This window comes from Oreochromis niloticus, linkage group LG12 (genome assembly GCF_001858045.2).
Source record: "Oreochromis niloticus isolate F11D_XX linkage group LG12, O_niloticus_UMD_NMBU, whole genome shotgun sequence".
NCBI lineage: Eukaryota > Metazoa > Chordata > Actinopteri > Cichliformes > Cichlidae > Oreochromis > Oreochromis niloticus.
The window spans coordinates 12275534-12294716 of record NC_031977.2 but is presented as its reverse complement, the minus strand read 5'-3'; the positions used below and the strand labels follow the sequence as shown (position 1 = coordinate 12294716).

The window sequence follows — 19183 nt, the reverse complement described above, 5'->3', positions numbered from 1 at the left end:
GATGACCAAAAATTTATAGCACAATTAAAAGAAACAAGACTGACCAAAGTGCTTTACAAGTTAGTTAAGAACAAACAAGATAAAACCTTAGATCAATAAAATACAATAAAACACGACATAAAATAAAACACCGTAAATTTCACGGAATTGTTTTTTACGTGAAATTTCCCGAGGGGAAAAAAAAAGACCACGAAACTGCAACCCACAATGCAGCGCGGGGACTAGATAAGTAAAGATGGCGGCATTTTGCTCACCGGTGATGTTGTGAACTTCTGCACTTTGTTGTTTGGTGCTAGTTACAGACTGTGTTCAGCGCAGATACGGCCATTTTTGTATCCGTGCCCTGGTTGTTGACTGTGGTTTAGGGCTGTAGTGCTGCTGCTGCTCTCTGTCTGCTTTTGGTGCTTCGGGCCATTTCCTGTCTCGTTTCTCGGCTAACTGTCAGTGACAGCGACTCGGAAGTATTTTCCCAGCTCGACCATGAAGGAGGCTCTGTCCCTGGTTCAGAGGTTGAGCGCACACCCGGACTCCCGCTGCTGGTTCGTCAGCTGGAGCCCCAACGGGACGCTGCTGGCCTCATGTGGGGGCGACAAGACCATCCGGATATGGGGGAAAGAAGGTGAGCTCTCCATGAACTGAACCGCAGACACCCCCAGCCTCAGTCGCATAACAAAGCATTATAGTACAGTAGTTGACATCCTTCACCCCTTTACCTTGCTCTCGTTTTTCAGGTGACTCCTGGATATGTAAGAACGTGCTGCAGGATGGACACCAGCGCACCGTGAGGAAAGTGGCTTGGTCTCCCTGTGGGAATTATCTGGCCTCTGCAAGCTTTGATGCTACCACTTGCATCTGGAAAAAAAAGAACGATGACTTTGAGGTCAGATGACAGGTCTCCTGTTCATTGTGTTAAATGGCATGCCTTAGAAATGCTGCATCTTTGCAGATTGTTACCCACACTTTGTCTCCTAGAGTTTGACTGTGCTGGAAGGACACGAAAACGAGGTCAAGTGTGTGGCGTGGGCCCCTTCAGGGAATCTTCTAGCCACATGTAGCCGAGACAAGAGCGTCTGGGTTTGGGAAGGTTTGTATTAAAGAGCGCCTAAATTGCACTAACTGATCTGCGCCACTGTCTGTTTATATACTTGACCTTGTCTCTTTCTGCTCTGCAGTGGATGAAGAAGACGAGTATGAATGTGTTACAGTTGTGAACTCTCACACGCAAGACGTCAAGCACGTTGTCTGGCACCCGACCCAGGAGGTAGGTCTCATTTGGATCTGTCCACATGATTGTTTTTTCATCTCCAGTTGCAACACCACGTGACCCTGCACTCACCATGTGTTTGTACAGCTCCTGGCCTCAGCCAGCTATGACAACAACATTTGTCTTTACAAAGAAGAGGATGATGACTGGGAGTGCCGGGCCACCTTACAGGGACACACGTCCACAGTGTGGAGTTTGTGTTTTGATGCGGCTGGTCAGAGGCTGGCCTCCTGCAGCGATGACCGCACTGTGAAGATCTGGAGAGAGTATCCAGCTGAAAGTGGACCGGGTGAGTCAGCAATGGTTAGGACTAATTAGTTTTATCATAAATCAATGCTGTAATAAAAATATTGACAATATGTATTTTTTTTTTTCTGCTTTTCTGTTTAAGATCTGTCATGGAAGTGTGTTTGCACTCTGTCTGGGTACCATGGACGAACGGTGTATGATGTTTCCTGGTAAGACTATTTTTGTAATGTACTCTGCCATTCTTGTAAAATGCTTCAGTCAATCATTAAAGGTGCAATTAGTCATTGTTTGAAGTCATTTAATAGAAAAAAAGACCATTGTGCACATAAACATACATCTATTAGTGTGTAATTACATCTTATGCATTCTCATAAACTTAGATTTAATCCATTAAAAATACATAAGTGTGGAAGCCACCACGTTGCCTCGCCATCTTGAATGGAGTAACCGAGATGAGGATTGCAGTTCAGCCTAATCATGTTTTATGTATGTAGGAAGAGACTTGCCAGATATATAGTATGCTAAAGGACGGGGGATTCATGTGGTGTGGAGGCAATTTGTGTTTTCACCTTCAGACTAAAGATATGAAAGATTATTCATATGTTTTACCATCTGAGAAGGGTTCACCAAGGAAGTGAAAACATAAAGGAAAGAAACAGCGTGACCCGTAACTGAATAAAAATGTCATCCTCTTCCTCACCTCAGGGCTCTAACACACAAAAACATGCATGAAAATGCTAATTTATTCCTGATATTGTTGCAGTTACTTATTGTCGGCAGATTAGACATGCGATCCTCTAATACCAGCTAATGTTAGGCTCGAGGGTCCTAAAAGTGACACTTTCCCGCTGTTACAGTGTTTCATTAGATTCTCAAAGTTTATTGGCAAAAAAAAGATTCACAAATGCCGACCCCAGCAGATCGCTCAACAACTCACCTCAGTATCACCGTAATAGGATAAAAAATGAGCTTCAGTGACCTGTATTGGACCCCTGTAAGTTTTGCAGCCTCCTCCAAAGTAAATAGACCTGCACGTCTCACCTGACATATCAGCAGCTTACACTAGCTACAGATTAATGGCAGTTTTTGAGGTGAAAACTGTAACTAGGATTATTAGAAAAAAGAATTCAGCTGAATTTGTTCTTAGATTTACTGACATCTAGTCGTTTTTACACACTGCACCTCTAAGATCGTCTAGCGATAGCAGTGGTTAAGCGTTCCACAACTTGTAATTTCTCTGTAACAATGCAGTAGATAAGATAACCTTTATTAGTCCCACACGTGGGAAATTTGTGAGGAATATGTGGTGCTCTATGCAGAGAATTATGTGAGAACATAAAGTGGAGGTTAACTGACCACCAGAAATCCCAAAGATGTGGTCTCCACGTGCATGAATTTGTCATTGTTAGACGTCACAGTGAACCTAAATCTTTCTTCAGGTGTCAGCTGACTGGCGCTTTGGCAACTGCCTGTGGTGATGACGCAGTGCGAGTTTTCAAGGAGGATGAGACAGCCAATCCCGACGAGCCAGTATTCTCGCTGGCTGCTCAAGTGGCCAGAGCTCACAACCAAGATGTTAACTGCGTGTCCTGGAACCCAAAGGAGGCGGGACTCCTGGCTTCGTGCAGCGATAACGGAGAAATCGCCATTTGGAGGTTCCAAGAAGAGGAATGAACATCACTGGAGTGCATAGTTACGAGTTAAACTGGGAACTTTCTGCGGCATTCACCACAGATCATTATTTTATAGCTCATCAGGATTCTGCTTGACATCAGCGCTCATCTGTGTCCATGCTGAGAATACTGCTTCATGTGCTTTGAGTAGCAGCGCCACTGAGAATTAATAGAAATAACATGTTTAACTATGAAATAAAGTGAAAAATGTTTCTTCTCCTTTTTATTGCAAAAACATTTCAGACAGTAAAACACTTCAACCAGTCCAAGGATTACATTTCATAATAAAATGATGTGAATGCAAAATATAACCGGATAGTTGCCGGTTGTTTTTATGCACCCTACCTGGTTTAAGGATGCACTATCCCCAGGATTTATAAAGCACATCTCCTTTTTAAGTGTTTCTTTAATCCACAATGGCCAATTAAATTTTTGTCAGATCTCAAAACTGACACAAAAGTACAAAGTGTTAAACCTCTTATACTGAAAACTCAGACTGGGGCTTGGTTAGCCATGTGTCTGTACTACATGTGGGCAAACAGATCCTGTACACTATATTCTTGGACTGGCATCATTTAAGGGACTTCACTGAGAAACAACTGAAAACAAAAATGATTTTCACAAGAGCAGAAATGATAATGGGAGACTCAGAGTCAAAATAAAGAAATGTGAATCAGGTTGGATATCTACAGCAAAAAAAGAAAACTACTGATCCCGATCTATCAGAGAACTGCTGAAGAATGCAATAATCAAGTCTCTGATTAGTCCGAGTCACTGTCTCCATCACTGTCAGCCTCCTTTACATCTATGCCGAACTTGTACTCCTGGTCACAACCCATATATGCGTCACTCATGAAGTACAGGGTGTAGTTGTGGATGCCCATCGCCGGGGCAACAAAGTCCAGCTTGACCTGCGGTGAAGGGACATAAACTAAGTGAGGCCTCTGGTGGTTAAAACATAATTCCTGGCTATTATAAGATGACTCACTGACCTTTGCTTTCTGCTGAAGAGTCAGCCTCTTGATAGAGATCAGGCTGTTAGACTTGGGGTCTCCGATCACCACCCACCAGCCCTCCTCGCGTTTCTATAGCGATGAAGTATTTCCACAAGAGTTGGTCATTAAGGTGAAAATTAAATAAATATATATGCCATGGAGATGTTTGAAAAGAACTTACCTGGGGAAAGAGCGGTGCAATGACTGGACCTGTTACCTCCTCCTCTCTCTCCAGCTGAACCTGAACCAGAACTGGACTGCCACTGTGAATAAATATGGAAAGAGATCAATTTCCCACCCATCTGTGCAATTTTGAAATGTAATTTTTAGTTTCCAGGAAACACAGCGAAAAGTGCTGCTGACAGACTGTACACGCACCTCTTGACACTGTCCTTCTCTGCCACTTCGTACGACAGCTCGATGTTGGGGTAGCGGTTACAGAAGCGAGCCACGTCGGCCATCTGGGAATCCGAGAGCTGCAGCAATGCGCTTCTGTCTTCATCCTCCATTTCCATTATGTCAAAGATGCTCTCCACTCCCTTATGAGCAAAGGAAACGTGAGCACGTTCAATCAGCATGAGATTCATCTACACTAAAGTGAGAGTCAGAGTTTCTTAGGATCATTTTACCTTTTCTGTGCAGCGCTTGATGTGCTCTGAGGTGAAGAACGGCAGCTGTTTGAGGTACGAGTCCTTGGACCACATGGCCTGAGTGACCATCTGTGCCAGCTCCATAGCAGCCAGTGCAGGACTCAGCCAGCCGTTGCTGGACAGCACATCGACACACGCCTGAATCAGTCGGATAGCCTACAAAAAAGACAACACACACATATTCTTTAAGTATACAAATATACCTTCCAATATAAAGCACCTTGAGGCGACTGCTGTTGTAACTTGGCGTTTATGTAAGTAAAATTGAATTGAATTAAAACTGAATTTCTGTTATTACTGCGGCCCACCTGCAGTACCTTCGGCCCCACCAGGTGGCCCCGGCACTCGCTTTGGGAAGCACTGATTTACAGTGATCTCATGATCTAACCCACTCCCTATGGGATCATTCTAAAGTCTTTTTGGGCCTTTGTCATATATTTCAGTCAAATCCAAAATTAACAAATTTACTGCGTCCAATTTTTAAATGTTTTCTAAAATCTATTACAGCAACATTTGGGTGTAAACCCTCGAAATGTGAATCTGAACAGGGTACAAGCTGTCTTTTGTTCATGTGTGACAAGAAGGCTCATCCTACAGTAAGAGGACTCCTCACCTCCATCACATGGACAGTGGATTTAGGACATCATGTACTTTTTACAGCTGCTTTAGTAAAACATCAACCTAACTGTTTTTTGAAACCTGGCAGCAATTTCTTTCCTTTGTATCAAATATGGAAGCTTGCTTATTTCATTGTTTGTTTGCTGTCTTTTTGGATGTGTGTAACTGGTCTGGCCATTTGTTCATTAATTTCAAGACACATTTTGTTTACATGTGTGCTTTTCGTGCAAGAAATAGCTTGTTCAAAAACATATAGATGGATAAAATCCAGAAACAAAACTGTTAGGCTTTATAGAGAAAAAACTGAACCTTGCTGAGGATCTCCTCGGTGTCTGACTGGAGCTCAGCACTCAGCTGCATCCTGGAGAGATGGGCTTGCAGCAGCAGGTTAGTCTTCACGTGGGGGTCATTGAACTTTGGGTTGTTCAGCTTGTGGGGCACTTTCTGTGCAAGCTGAAATGCAAAGAGCACATAAAAGTGTGTTATTTCATCTTGGTGTCTTCTTGCAGATGTGTTAATGCTGCTCTGTTTGGGTCTCGTCACTTTGTTTACCTGTCGGAGAAGTGCATCCTCATGGTGTCTGATGGGAATGTTCTTATACTCGGCAGCATTGGAGATGATCTCAATTAAGCCGCGGATCTTTGTCTTGGCGTTCAGTGACATGCTGAAGAGCTCTGTAAGAAGAGCAAAGCACCACAGTTAGGTTTGAGTTGAACACATACGTGAAGGAATGATGATACAAATCTGAAAAATCCAGGAGGCGTCAGCACAAACCGATGGTGGTGTAGTTGATGTAATAGTAGGCAGCAATCATGCCCAAATTGAGTGGTGCTACATCCAGCTCATCCTCGATGCTGATGCACTTGGACTGCTCCAGGTCGTGTAATGTGTTCTCCACCAGCTCAGACAGGTGGTCAGACAGATGGCGATGTGACATGCCTGTCAGGAGGACAGAAGCCACAGCTCAACATGAGCAAATTGTTCCCAACATCCAAAGTATAAGTCGGTTATTCCCTTTGAAGGACGGGACTTACCTTGCAGGTTGTAGTAGTTGGGGTTCTGGGTCATACGGCGATAGAGGAATGTCCATGTCAGGTAGTCGACAGCATCCTGCTTGTTCTCTACCGTCTTGGTGACAATCTCAGCATTGAAATGGTCGTGGAGACAATGATCCAAGTGAGACTCCACCGGCAGCGGCTCGTACAGGAATTTCTTGAAGAAATCCTATCAAGAAAAATCAAAATGGTTTGTTCTTACTGTTGTACAGTCATTGTTTTCAACACCACAGAAGTGACTGAGGTCTGTCTACCTTCTTAGAGCCTTGACACATGATTACACAGCGCCCCTCATCATCCAGCATGGGCCTGTTTGCCTTGCCCACCATCTGGAGGACATCATATATGGGATAATCCACATATCTGATAGAAGAAAGCAAAAAGTCAATATCACCAGCAGAGTACATATTAAGTTTTATTTAAATATATTTTATATAACAAACAAAAAGCCAGTATAAACTACGGAAGAGGATTAGGGCCACTGGAAAAAAAATCTGAGAAAAAAGTCAGAATTCTGAGATTAAAGTCAGAATTCTGAAAAAAAATAATTTTGATGAAAAAGTCAGAATTCTGAGAAAAAAGTCAGAATTCTGACTTTAATCTCAGAATTCTGACTTTTTTTCTCAGAATTCAGGAAAAGAAGGAAAAAAAAAAAGACCTGCCCACTTCTTTTTTTCCCAGTGGCCCTAATCCTCTTCCGTAATAAACAGAGGATGTCTTACGCGTGAATTTTGCCATTGTAGTACTGGGTGTCCATGACGATGACGAGGTGTGCTGAGATGTTGATGCCCCAGCACAGTGAACGAGAGGACACGACGACCTGAACAGCACCTGTCAAAGCAGAAGAGAAGGAAAGAAAAATTACTCTGTTTTGTTTTTTTCCCCTTTTCTAAAAGCCACCTACCTGTCCAGCACAAAGTGCAGCAGAAGTGAGTCATACCTGAGTTGAAGAGCTGCTCCACTATTCTGCGTTCAGTTGCAGAGAGGCCCTCGTGCAAGTATCCCACGCCGTTGGCCAGAGTCTCTTTCAGAGTAGAATCATTTATTTTCTCTAGGAACGGAGCCAGGTCTTTCTCAGCACAATGCAGGAACCTGCAGAAAAGACATTTACTCTTTGACCACAGTGCGAAGATGTGATGCTGGCATCATTTCCATGAAGTTGTCTGTCTGAGGTGTGAATCTCGCCATGGTGACTGACCTCTGAGGAACCACATCAGCAGCACAGAAAGTGAGAACGTCGATAGCTGTGAGGCGAGTCTGCCTGCGGGATGGGACGAAAACCACAGCTGGCTTTGAGGGAGAGTGCTTCATGATGGCGTGATAAACCGGCTTCGCCATGGACAGCAGGCGAGTCTGAGTATGACTCACATTGAAACCCTAGAAAAACAGTAAAAGATTGACAGGCAATCAGAAACCTGACAGGTACTTTCTTGGCTGTGAGCACTGATCCATTTAAGAAACACATTTCTCTTTTTGTTGACTAGCATGTTGTTTACAGACCTGGATGTGCAGCTCCAGAGGCACGGGTCTGACATTGGGATGGAAGTTGAATGTGGCTGTGGTGCTGCAGCCCAGCCAGTGGGCCACATCTTTGGCGTTGGACAAAGATGAGCTGAGGGCCACGATACGGATGGGACGCTCAATCTGGGAAGAGATGTATCTCATCCTGGAGCAGATGACCTCCAACACAGGCTGATGACAAGAAACAAAATCCATTAACACAACACAACACACACACACACACACACACACACACACGCACACACACACACACACACACACACAAAAGTGCAACAGCAGGTAGTACTCTGTTCTTACTCCATTTTCGCCTCCGATAAGGTGCGTCTCATCCACAATGAAAAGGCTGACATTCTGGACGTTCTTCCTCTGCTTCCAACGGCGAGACAGGATGTCCCATTTATCAGGGGTACTGATAATAATGTCACCTTTTCCCAGGAGCTTCAGATCAGTACTAGTCTCTCCTGTCAGCAACACCACCTTCTTGTCCAGGATGTCCTGGAACTTCTGGTGCCAGTCAATAAACACCTGAGACACAAGGATAACCACACTCATGTCAGTTTTAGATCTAACAGAATCAGGCTGGAAGAAAACCAGTTTGCCAGTTTTCATAGGTGCTAACTCATTTAATTCAGACCTGTTCAGCCAGTGCTTCCATTGGGGTGATGTAGACACAGCGACCTTCTGCATTGTGCAGCAGCATTCTCAGAATGGCAAACTCTGCACAGATGGTCTTTCCACTGCCGGTGGGAGCTCCCACAAACACGTTATCATCACTGTTGTACACAGCATTGAAGACTGCGGGAGTAAAAGTAAAACAGATGAGTGAAGAAAATTTTGTGAAAACAGACCGCTGCTTCTAACGGGGAAGCAACTTTTAAATAATGATGGAAATGGATTAAGGAGAACAGCATGTAGTCTGTACCTTGTGTCTGAATGGGGTTGAAGAAGGGGAACTTGTTCTGGTAGAGAGCCTCAAAGGCAGAGTTCCTGAGGGCAGTGACAGGAAGAGGCTGCAGGTCCAGCAGCTCAGTGGGTGGGGGGTACTTCTCCGGTAGGATAAGGTGACGGAAAGATACTGGGAGTTGAGTCTCGCAGGCTTGGGGAAAAATAAAAGAAACAAAAATGAATTAAAATGCTGACATGATTGTGATGTGTAGCTATGACACTTTTTAATCAAAGCACTTACACAGCCAGCGGTCTGAGACCACACGGATAAAGTACTGCGGTGGAAGAGGCTCGAACACTGGGACAAAGAAAGTGACAAGATGCTCGTCCTGGGCGTACTTGGCTTTGAGGAGGAAATACTCATGGTGGAGGATGACCTCACTGTCCACGTCCTCAACCAGGATCCAGAAAGCCTCAGACGACCCATGAATCTAAACAGCAAAACGAAAGTAAGTCAGGAGTATAGAAAAAAAGAGTTCAGTGTGTTCTCTGGGCTGATCATTTTTTTTCAGGGATTAAGGGTGCAGTCAACATACTGGGACCAATACACTGATTACCCCCTAGTGCAGTCGTATGGGAAAAACTGTCTGATTAGCGTTCCATTATAGATCTAAGTCCTGACCTTGTCATCCCACTGGAAGTCAGGTGTGACTGTAAGCTCCACTTTGAGTGTGGAGCGAGTGATGGGCTGCACATGAACGGCCAAGTCCAGCTTGGGGAACTGGTGGACATATTTGTGAATAGTCTTCCCCATCTTTGGCATTCGGATCAGTTCACCTAGAAATCAAACATCCAGGAGGTTTTTAATTACTCTCCAGGCTGAAGAAGAAATTCAGAAACCGTAACACCGAGGAAGGAAACTCACCAATCTCGTTGTGGTTCAAGTCGTAGAGTCGCTCAAATGGGAAGTTTTTCTTCTCAATCTTCTTGATCACTTCCTCTGGCAGCTTCTTGAACTGACGCAGAGGAGACATGGACTGCCACCTGCACAGAGGACAGAGTATCAGATGCCTGCAGCTTTGACCAAGCAAAGGGAGTGTTAATCTAGGAGTGAGTCAAGAAAGGGCTTACATTCTCTTATCGATCATCTTGCAGAGATTCAAAGTCTTGTCTGTGAGCTGAGCCCAGCCTCTGCTTAGCACAATCTCAAATATGGCCCGCATCAATCGCCCAGCACTCTGCAGGAAGAAGATACAAGGAAATTTCTATGAATTACAACAAGCCTGGGACTTCTCCTTCAAGCTAAAATGAAATTACAATTTTAAATAAGCATATAGGGAAACGTAAAAGTAAATGAATAACGGAAGTACGCCGTTTCTGCACCTGTGTAACATACACCATGTCGGCCATGAGAGCAAAGCCTTCAAGCTTCAGCTGAGAGATGTATGCCTGGAGCAGCACGTTGATCTGAAACGAGAACACAAAGTACAGGAAGTATTATTTACTGCAAATGTGAAGTAATGTTTCTCTTTACAAAGGCATGGTGTGTGTTTTCTGGAAATCAAGCACATCATATTTTTGCGTTTCATAAACACCATCACTGGTTGTCTTTACCTTCGCACTGGGCTCCTCAATGCTTTCCTTCACAGGGATAGGAACTCTTTCCAGTAACTTTTGAAGCTCCAGTTTTTCCTCCTACAAGATAAAGCTGTATGTTACTTTTCTTCATTTTAGATATAATTTTTAAACCATCGATGCTGTGAGCGGGTCAGCATACCTCTCTCACTGTGATGTTCCTGAACTCTGAGGACAGTGAGAACACTCGGAAGAGTTCGATCTCGCTGAGCGTGGGTTTAAGCAGCTGGTTGTAGGTTTGGACTGAGTCGTGGGTGATGTAGAAGTGACTGGCAATGCGGCCCAGGTCTGTAACCTTTGGGTGAAGAGGCAAAAAAGTGAAACTTCTAATCAGTACATCCACTCCCAAGAATAAAACGACCAACACTCAGCTGAGACTTGCATACCTGGAAGCTGCCGGTCCTCTTGTCATATTTGATGAGGCTGTTCTTGTCCAGGATGTTGGCTGCTGTGTGCACCAAGTCCATCCTGCGCCGCTCCAGCAGGGGGTCTGTACTTCGGTCGTCGTGAGAAACACCATACAGGGTGGGGTTGCGAAGCATGCGCACATAGAGATACGTGTAGCCAAGCCAGTTCACAGCATCCTAATGGCAAATTTGAGAAATCGAAACTTAAAGAAACGAGGAAAATTTGATCCTTCTGTCTTAAATAGCTGCATGTACATTTCAGGTCACTAACCTTTACATTCTGCACATTTCCCAGTACTATCTCTGCATTGAGCATGTCAGCCAGCTTGCCCACCATCTGACTCTCAATGGGCAGCTGCTGGTTCAGCAGGGACAGATAATACTGCAGCTCTCCGTGGGACGTGATCAGGATTCCCTCTCCTTTGGTGTCATACTGAGGACGGCCAGCTCGACCAAGCATCTGGAATCAAACACATTTTCAATAAATAGAGTTAGTAAAGCTACAAACTAAAGCAGACCTTACTATGTTTGGTAACAAGAAAGGATGGGCTGACCTGTAAAATGTCCAGGGCACCCAGTTCAGTCCATCTGCCTTTCTCTGGGCTGTACACTTGTGTCCCTTTGATGATGACAGTATGTGCAGGCAAATTGACACCCCAAGCCAAAGTAGCTGTAGACACCAGAACCTGGATGTGTCGATCGGCAAACAAATCCTCCACCAGCGTACGGTCGACTCTGGTCATACCAGCGTGGTGGATTGCAAAGCCGTATGGGAGCAAATCCTTCAGCTCTAGGTTCTGCATAAGAAGGTTAAATTTAGCATTCAGTTGTGGTATTAAAAGCATTTACCACACAAGAGTTTTAAAAAATGTTTCCAGTTTAATGACATTTGCTCACCTTGCACTGCTCCGCCTCAGTTCTCAACACTTCAGTAGATGCAGAACCCTCTCGGAGGAAAAGACCCAGAGTGTCCTTCTCCAGGCACATGTCCCTTATGGCCCTGGCAGTTTTCCCAGTCTCCTTCCTGGAATGGACAAACACTAGAACCTGTTGGGAGGAAAAAAGTAAGGCTTTCAGATTTGGTAACGCAGTGCTGTAGATTTTTCAGAGAAACAACACTGAAGTAAGAAGTTACATTCAAAAACTCAGCCCTGTGAGTTCCCTGTGTATAAACACACAAGAGCACGTACACACTGGAAAGGTCTGCATGGACACAGGGTTGACAGGAGGCCCGGGTTTAGAGGGACCTCGACCCTCCAGCTCTGGGAGCCACAGAGGAGAGTTACAGAGAGTAGTAACCTGCAGGTTTATCTATGGAAACCTGGACATTTATTTCCTCTTGATATTTTGTTGGGCTTCGCCTCTTTCCTTTATGTTGATATTAACAGTGAGTGAACTGTCGCTTTTTAGGGATCAAATTATAACATAAGCCACATAGTAACAACAATGAAAGCAGCACAATGTCAAATATCTTGTTTTTCACTGGAGGGCAAAAATGATAAAAAACCAATAACAGGAGTTGTGGTTTTCTTGCAGAAGAGGATTATATGATCGAGGCGAAGTGCAGACTGTGACTGAGAAAACAGTGTTAGGAGTCCCCGGTTTCAAAAATCTCATTTTGTGCTTATCCAGCAAAAATACATAAATAAATAAATGAATAGGAAAAAAAAATAGAAGAGGTGTCTAATTAAAATGTCATTAGCATTTACACAGCTCAGCTGGCAGTAAAACATATTTTAGCAGACACATCTTAGATAACGCTAGGCTAATTCAGGTCACCGAATTATATCACTTTGGAAGAACAAGTCAAACAGGACTCACCTGGTTCTTTCCAGCATGCTCCATAATCTTTTCATAGACAATCTCATTCATGATCTGGAAACGCTTGATGGCCTTCTTCTCTGTGATACCAACATAAGTCTGCTCCAGGGGCACGGGACGGAAACTACAGAGAAAAGCCGTACAGCAATAAGCAATAAGGAAGAGCAAACAAACAGCTGTTCATAGAAATCATCATAAAAACGTCTTTTTTTTTTGCTTAAGCAGCACACCTGTTGTCAAAGTAGAAGAGCCCTTTGGCAGGATCAACACGCAGGCAGGTAGCCACGTCTTCATAGTTTGGCAGTGTGGCACTGAGGCCCAGCAGGCGCACATCCTCCTGGGTCAGCTCCACGTTGCGGATGGTCCTCGCCACCAGAGATTCCAGCACAGGACCACGGTCATCGTGCAACAGATGGATTTCATCCTGAACACCCACATTAAATTATTCATCATTAAAAGTCAAGTCAACTGGCACATTTGCTTTTTAGTGACAAAACTGTGCACTTACTATGATAATGAGGCGCACTAGCTGGGTGTAGGTACGTTCACCACCTTTACGAGTGATGATGTCCCATTTCTCTGGGGTGCAGACAATGATCTGAGTGGCGTTAATCTCCTCTTTACAGAGCTGGTGGTCTCCCGTCAGCTCGGACACTATGATGCCATAACTTGCCAAACGCTGGGAAAAGGAGGAAAAAGGTTTTCAGATTTGTGCTCCCTGATGGTTGTCAAGTATGCAAAGAAAGCTGTGCAGGACAGACGAGGCTCACCTTACTAAAACTTCCCACCATCTCCTGTACTAGAGAGCGCATGGGGGCTATGTAGATGATTTTGAAGTCGTCCACATTAATTGTTCCATCAATGTTGATGTGCTTTCCAATTTCTCTCAGCATTGCCATCAGAGCGACATTGGTCTTACCGGCTCCCTGTGTGCACAACAAACACAAACTCATAAGAGAAAATCCAGCTGGGGGAAAGTATTGAAATGCTTTCTGGCTTTAACAAAGCGTGCTCACCGTTGGAGCACACACTAGCAGGTTCTCATCTGTCTCCATGGTGGTCTTGAACAGCTTGCTCTGAATGCGATTCAGGGTTTTAAAGCCTTCAAATCCAGCCTGGGCGTACTTGGGCAACTTCTCAATGGGAACAAGTACCTGATGACACAAAATAGTGCTGACTGTAGGACCTGAACACAGTTATATGCTACTTATTACTATTATTTTTTCCTTAGCTGCTGCACATTTGGACAATTAAAATGTTCCCATGAAGAAACATAACTGACAAACCTCATCTTCAGCAAAGGGTTTAGGTTTGAGGGCAGGTACGTGGACTTCTTCATAGCCCTTGCGCTGTTTACGAAAAGAGCCGTCTGGCAGCTGGCAACGCTTGTTGGCCATGAAATGGCTCCCCTGACTGAAAGCCAGGTCGTCAAGGTCTAGCAGCTGTCGAGGGGTCACTGACTGTCAGACAGAAAGGACAATTTTCCTATGCAGTTTAGAAATGTGTAAAAGAAAACTCACAACAAGTAGTGTTCCTGACAGGATGATTTGTAGTTAATATATTGAAAGTGTTATATACCTCTCCATGGTCTATGTCCATTGCTTCCAAGTCATCGACACGGGACTTCCTCACTCTCTCCCTGCGAGACCGCTCTTCCTAAAGGACGTAAAAATAAATAATGTGACAAACTGAGCCTCACAAAGAGTTCACATAATCTCACAATCAAGCCTCCTTACTCGAATAATATCCTCCTTCTCCGTCTCTTGCAACTGGTAGAGAATCTTTGACAGCTCCTGATCAGACTCCATCTTTCCTATGATGCGCTCCTTTTCCGCCTCACTCTGAGCACTTGCCAGCATGGTACAGTACTGAACTGTGTGTCAAGGGAGAAGAGAAAGAAATCAGTACCTTTTCAAAGACATTAGCTCTGTAACAGTTTCACTCAACAAAGCAGACTTACTCATGCGACGATGCTGACGCAGGATTTTAATGAAATCAAAGGTGTTAAAGCCGAGGAGCAACACCAGCTGGTTCTCACACTCTCTGTCGTCGCTGGCAGTCTGTAAAATAAGAGACGAGAGAATGATGTTGACAAATACAAACTTACCTGCTCTAAACAAACAAAAACACAGGGAACGTCACAAACCTACCTTGAGGATTTCTAAGACCTCATCTGCCTTTTTTTGTGAGACGATGGCGTCATCATAGAACCGGCTGAGCTGACGCTGGAGCCAAAAGGCGTCGATGTCTCGAGGATGTAAATCTTTTTTCTTCACTGTCATCACGTCACCCGCACCACCGAGCTAAGTGAAAGGTAATTTATTAGTTACTGTGCAGCACAGTTGCAATATCTCACAAAGACTAAACACAAATATGGGCTTAATAGAGTAATGCCACGAATGGAAACTTACATTAGCTGAGAGAGTGGAATCCACAGCTGCCTCCACTCCTTCACTGTCTTCATCGGAGTGTTCATCTCGTACCTCGCCATACTGGTCTTCATCAACTTCCTGTATGTTAAGACAGGAAAAGTCAGTGACACAAACTAATCAATCAGCTCAGCTGTAAATCTTAAGAGCTACAAGCCTCACCTCCTCATCAGACTCAAACTGAACATTGACACCATACGTTTCATCAATGTTGTCATCTGTGGATAAAAAATACCACACATAATGAATATTTTTAGAGAAAACTGATGGATCCTGTACAGTTTTCATTCAACAGTTACTCTGAATGTGCCTACCCATATTCTGCAAGTCTTTGTCCCCCCCATAGTCTGTGATCTTTTTGCCCAGATTGACTAAGACGTGGTAGCGCGTGTCATCAGCAGGTCCGAGAAGCTGCTCTACTTCCCGTCGCCTCTCTTTGTCTCTCATTTTGTCATTCTTGAGCACAGCCAGAACTTCATCAGCTGCTCCACAGAGAATATCACGCGGCTGTAAAAACGTAATGAGATAATGAGTAAAACATGCAAGATGTAGCGGAAACAGAAGCAGAATACTTCAAGAAAGCAGCTGTTGTGGCGTTCACTGACCTGATCTCCCAAAGCAGCATGGATGAAGCTCAGTAACACCTCATATGTTTCTCTGGTCTCTTTGGTTTTTGGTTTGTACACAATGCCCACCATCTCATCAATGCCTTCAGACAGAAGGGTAAAGCCCTTCATTTTGTTAATGTCGTGTCTGTCTTCATCCCTTTTTCTTCTCCTGGATAAAAAATAAAAAAAAATAAAAGATGATATGTTAACAGTAGAGCCATGTTTGGCCATTTGAGTGGCAAACATCTTCCAAGGCATGTCACATATGTTCACTTTTTCTTTTTTTCTTGAGAATTGCCTTGAAGAGACATCAAACTTGACAGCTGTTCTTCCCCATACTTTTATTTTCAGTTTTTCAAAATTAAGTTATCACGTGGAACTAATGAAGTGATTTTTAATACCGGATTATTTTGTTCTTTTTTTAAATCAACCGGTTTTGCCTTCAAACCATAGATTCGACGAGTTAAAGCCTATATTTCTCAGAGAGTTGGGGCCACACTGACATGACAGCATCGCACAGTAGCTGCAGATTTGACAACTGCACGTCATCCATAATGCAAATCTCCTGTTCCTCCACATCCCAGAGGTGCTCTATTGGACTGACATGTTTAAGAAACCAGTTTAAGACTATTTGAGCTTTGTGACATAGTGCGTTATCCTGCTATAAACAGCTGTCAGATGAGGGGTACACTGGAATCATAATGGGATGCTTAAACAAAAAGATCCCCTACACTATTAGACCACCAGCAGTCTATCCTGCCTTCTTGCATTCATGTTGCTTATCCCAAATACTACCATCCATTTATGTTGTGCATTCAGAGATGCTTTTCTGCATACTCAGACATGATCAAAGTCAACCCACCTTTCTTGTTCATTCTGATATGCAGATTGACCATGCCTAAATGCTTAAATGCACTGAGTTGCTGGCATGTAATTAGCTATTGCACATTTGCATTAATGACAAGGGGAACAGGAACATCAGAGTGGCCGGTAGTGTATATAAATTATGTATTGCTTTAAGTTCACATGAACAATATATGTAGCTGTCTGCACTGACTTTTCTCGTCTCTCCTCCAGCCTCTGAGGTTTGGTCCTCTGGGCCTTGTCACCCATCTTGGTCCCCTCCAGCTTCCCGACCAAGGACAACACCTCACCGGTGGGCTCATCTCTCCGGGTGCGGTCGATCAGAGAGCGATCGGCTTGAAGCACCAAGTTAGAGTTCTAAGAGTTCGGCATAAAAACAGTGTGATGATGAGACAGTACATCAGTCTGCGCTGCAACAGGCTGAAGTAAATGCTAGTTAGCAGTACGGCTAGCTAAACAAGGATAAATATCAATTAATAACAGTACACACCAAACACTTTTCCTGATAACTTTACAGAATAACAATCCCTGCCTCTGATTTTTTATTTTTTTGTCTCACTCTAAACACACTCACCGCTTTGTACTCGTACTGCAAGCTTCGAGCAGTAACATCCGCCATGGTGCTGGTTTTCCCTCAGGTTTTAGCGCACTTTGTGAAACGGCTAACTGACTGTTAATATCCACAGAGTCGACCTCACTCTGCCTGCTTAAAGAGACGCTGTGAACATGAGTGCACTGATTACACTTGTAGCATTAGCCAGTTTTCGAAAAGTCCGAGTTTCATACAACAAAATGCGTTTCGCATACGTTACAATAGCGCCGCTAACACGAGCGCACAACAAGCCGCGCTTTTCCTCTTCCGCTGTCAAAGGTCAGAGCAGGATCATCGATGCAAAGGAGCAGCGCCCCCTACAGGTTGGATTTATTTAGTTTCAATGTCCTATTGTTATGTCAATGTATTCATGGGTATATAAACTTATGTAAACTCGCCAAATCTCCTCTGCTAGCGGCTTATTCTGCTACTGACTCTTTTTTTTAGCTTCTGGTACCCCAGAATCAGGTGTTGACAATTAGACCCTGATTAGCAGCACCTGTGAGCATGGACCCTGTTACAGCGGTCAGTTGGTGTCTGCTCCAAGCATGGCACATTTGACTGATCTGGATAGGGCCTGTGCCATAGAGCAACTTTAAGCTGGTGTCCCAGTTGTAGCATTATCTGGAGTGAGCCCTTGTACCATCTCCAAATTGAAGGCCAAGTTCCATATAATGGAGCATGTCAGAGACAGGCAAAGAAATGGGCATCTGAAGAAGACAACGGCACAAGACAATTTTGTTGTAGCACTTAGGAACTGTTGGCGCTATTCTTTAGATTTGCAGTCATGGTTTGCAGGACAATATGGTTGACAACACTTTACCCAGAAAATCAGAAGACAGGCAATCTCTGGTCTCATAGTGCTGCCAGGAGGATGCCATGACTGCCCTTCACCGTCAGGCCTGTTGTCAGCGACACGTGGAGGAATGTTCTCTTCAGCGATGAGTCCAGATTCTGCCTATGCCACTTGGATCATAAATTTAAAGAGAATGCTATGCTCATTTCTGCACCATAGCGTAACAGACCTATCATCATAGAGGCAATCATCATAGAGATATTAAGATGAGATTACGCAACCAGTGGCAATCCCATATCTCCACAGTCTGGGATCAAACTCTATCCTCCAAGATGACAACCCATGCCATTATCAGAGATTGCCTCGAGAATTTGGGAGTGGAGAGGATGGAATGGCCTGCCTGCAGTCCTGATATCAGCCCCATTGAACACTTGTGGGATCAGCTTTGGGTGCTCTCTTCATGCCAAAATGACCAACACAACCACAATCGCCTAACTTGCAACAGATGCTGGTTGAAGAATGAGACACCATCCCACAACAGAGTACATTGTTTGGCACTGGCGGAGAAGATTTGGCAAGTTTTTCATGGGTGCAACCCACATGCTCAACTCTGATGCTCAACCCACAAATACATTTTCCTTACAAATGTGGCACCATTTAAGGAGAAATAAACAGGCCTTCTACTGATATGAGTTATTGCTAAGACGCATTGTAACAACAAAGAGACAAACACACTTTTTGTGCTAACTTCATTATATTGTCTATCATGCTTACATTATGTAAAATTGGAATAATTTCATAAGAACAACAAAACTTGCCATCCTGTAGTGTCTTCAGGACTTACACAGCAGCCATGTAGTGTTAATACTACTAAAAATAATGCCCCTGTCACTATCACTACTAAAACTAAAAGTAATTATTATTATTATTACTGCTATTGTGTATCAGATACAGTATGCTGATTTACCATAGTAGACATCTGTACCATCACTTGCACAGTATAGTACTACTTAATGTAATAGCCCATTGATAAATACCATACTACTGTACATGCTGAAAGTCTGCATAAAGTTATCTGTGGAATCACTATACCAGCCAAACTTAGCTGTAGACCAATCTGC

The 19183-nt window shown here is 43.9% G+C and overlaps 2 protein-coding genes across 2 annotated transcripts; one reads left to right on the top strand and one right to left on the bottom strand.

The window, feature by feature from the left end:
* Positions 1-199: 199 nt before the first annotated feature.
* Positions 200-3825, top strand: ciao1 (cytosolic iron-sulfur assembly component 1). Its single transcript, XM_003445683.4, has 7 exons — positions 200-619; positions 732-880; positions 973-1084; positions 1173-1261; positions 1352-1553; positions 1656-1722; positions 2953-3825. Exons 1-7 carry the CDS (start codon positions 481-483, stop codon positions 3185-3187), a joined length of 993 nt encoding a protein of 330 aa, XP_003445731.1. The 5' UTR covers positions 200-480; the 3' UTR covers positions 3188-3825.
* On the bottom strand, positions 3397-17293 carry snrnp200 (small nuclear ribonucleoprotein 200 (U5)). Its single transcript, XM_003445684.5, has 44 exons — positions 17249-17293; positions 16868-17031; positions 15808-15979; positions 15517-15709; positions 15365-15420; positions 15185-15283; positions 14924-15076; positions 14734-14833; positions 14510-14646; positions 14352-14429; positions 14060-14233; positions 13790-13927; positions 13544-13699; positions 13282-13452; positions 13004-13197; positions 12774-12897; positions 11850-11999; positions 11507-11749; positions 11224-11412; positions 10932-11129; positions 10688-10840; positions 10525-10605; positions 10294-10377; positions 10042-10148; positions 9836-9954; positions 9593-9747; positions 9212-9401; positions 8948-9121; positions 8660-8820; positions 8323-8550; positions 8005-8196; positions 7703-7881; positions 7445-7596; positions 7227-7335; positions 6759-6867; positions 6484-6673; positions 6224-6388; positions 6002-6123; positions 5759-5902; positions 4811-4987; positions 4560-4720; positions 4363-4444; positions 4179-4271; positions 3397-4097 (listed from the first exon to the last, which is right to left on the bottom strand). Exons 1-44 carry the CDS (start codon positions 17291-17293, stop codon positions 3948-3950), a joined length of 6411 nt encoding a protein of 2136 aa, XP_003445732.1. The 3' UTR covers positions 3397-3947.
* Between the last annotated feature and the right edge of the window lie 1890 nt (positions 17294-19183).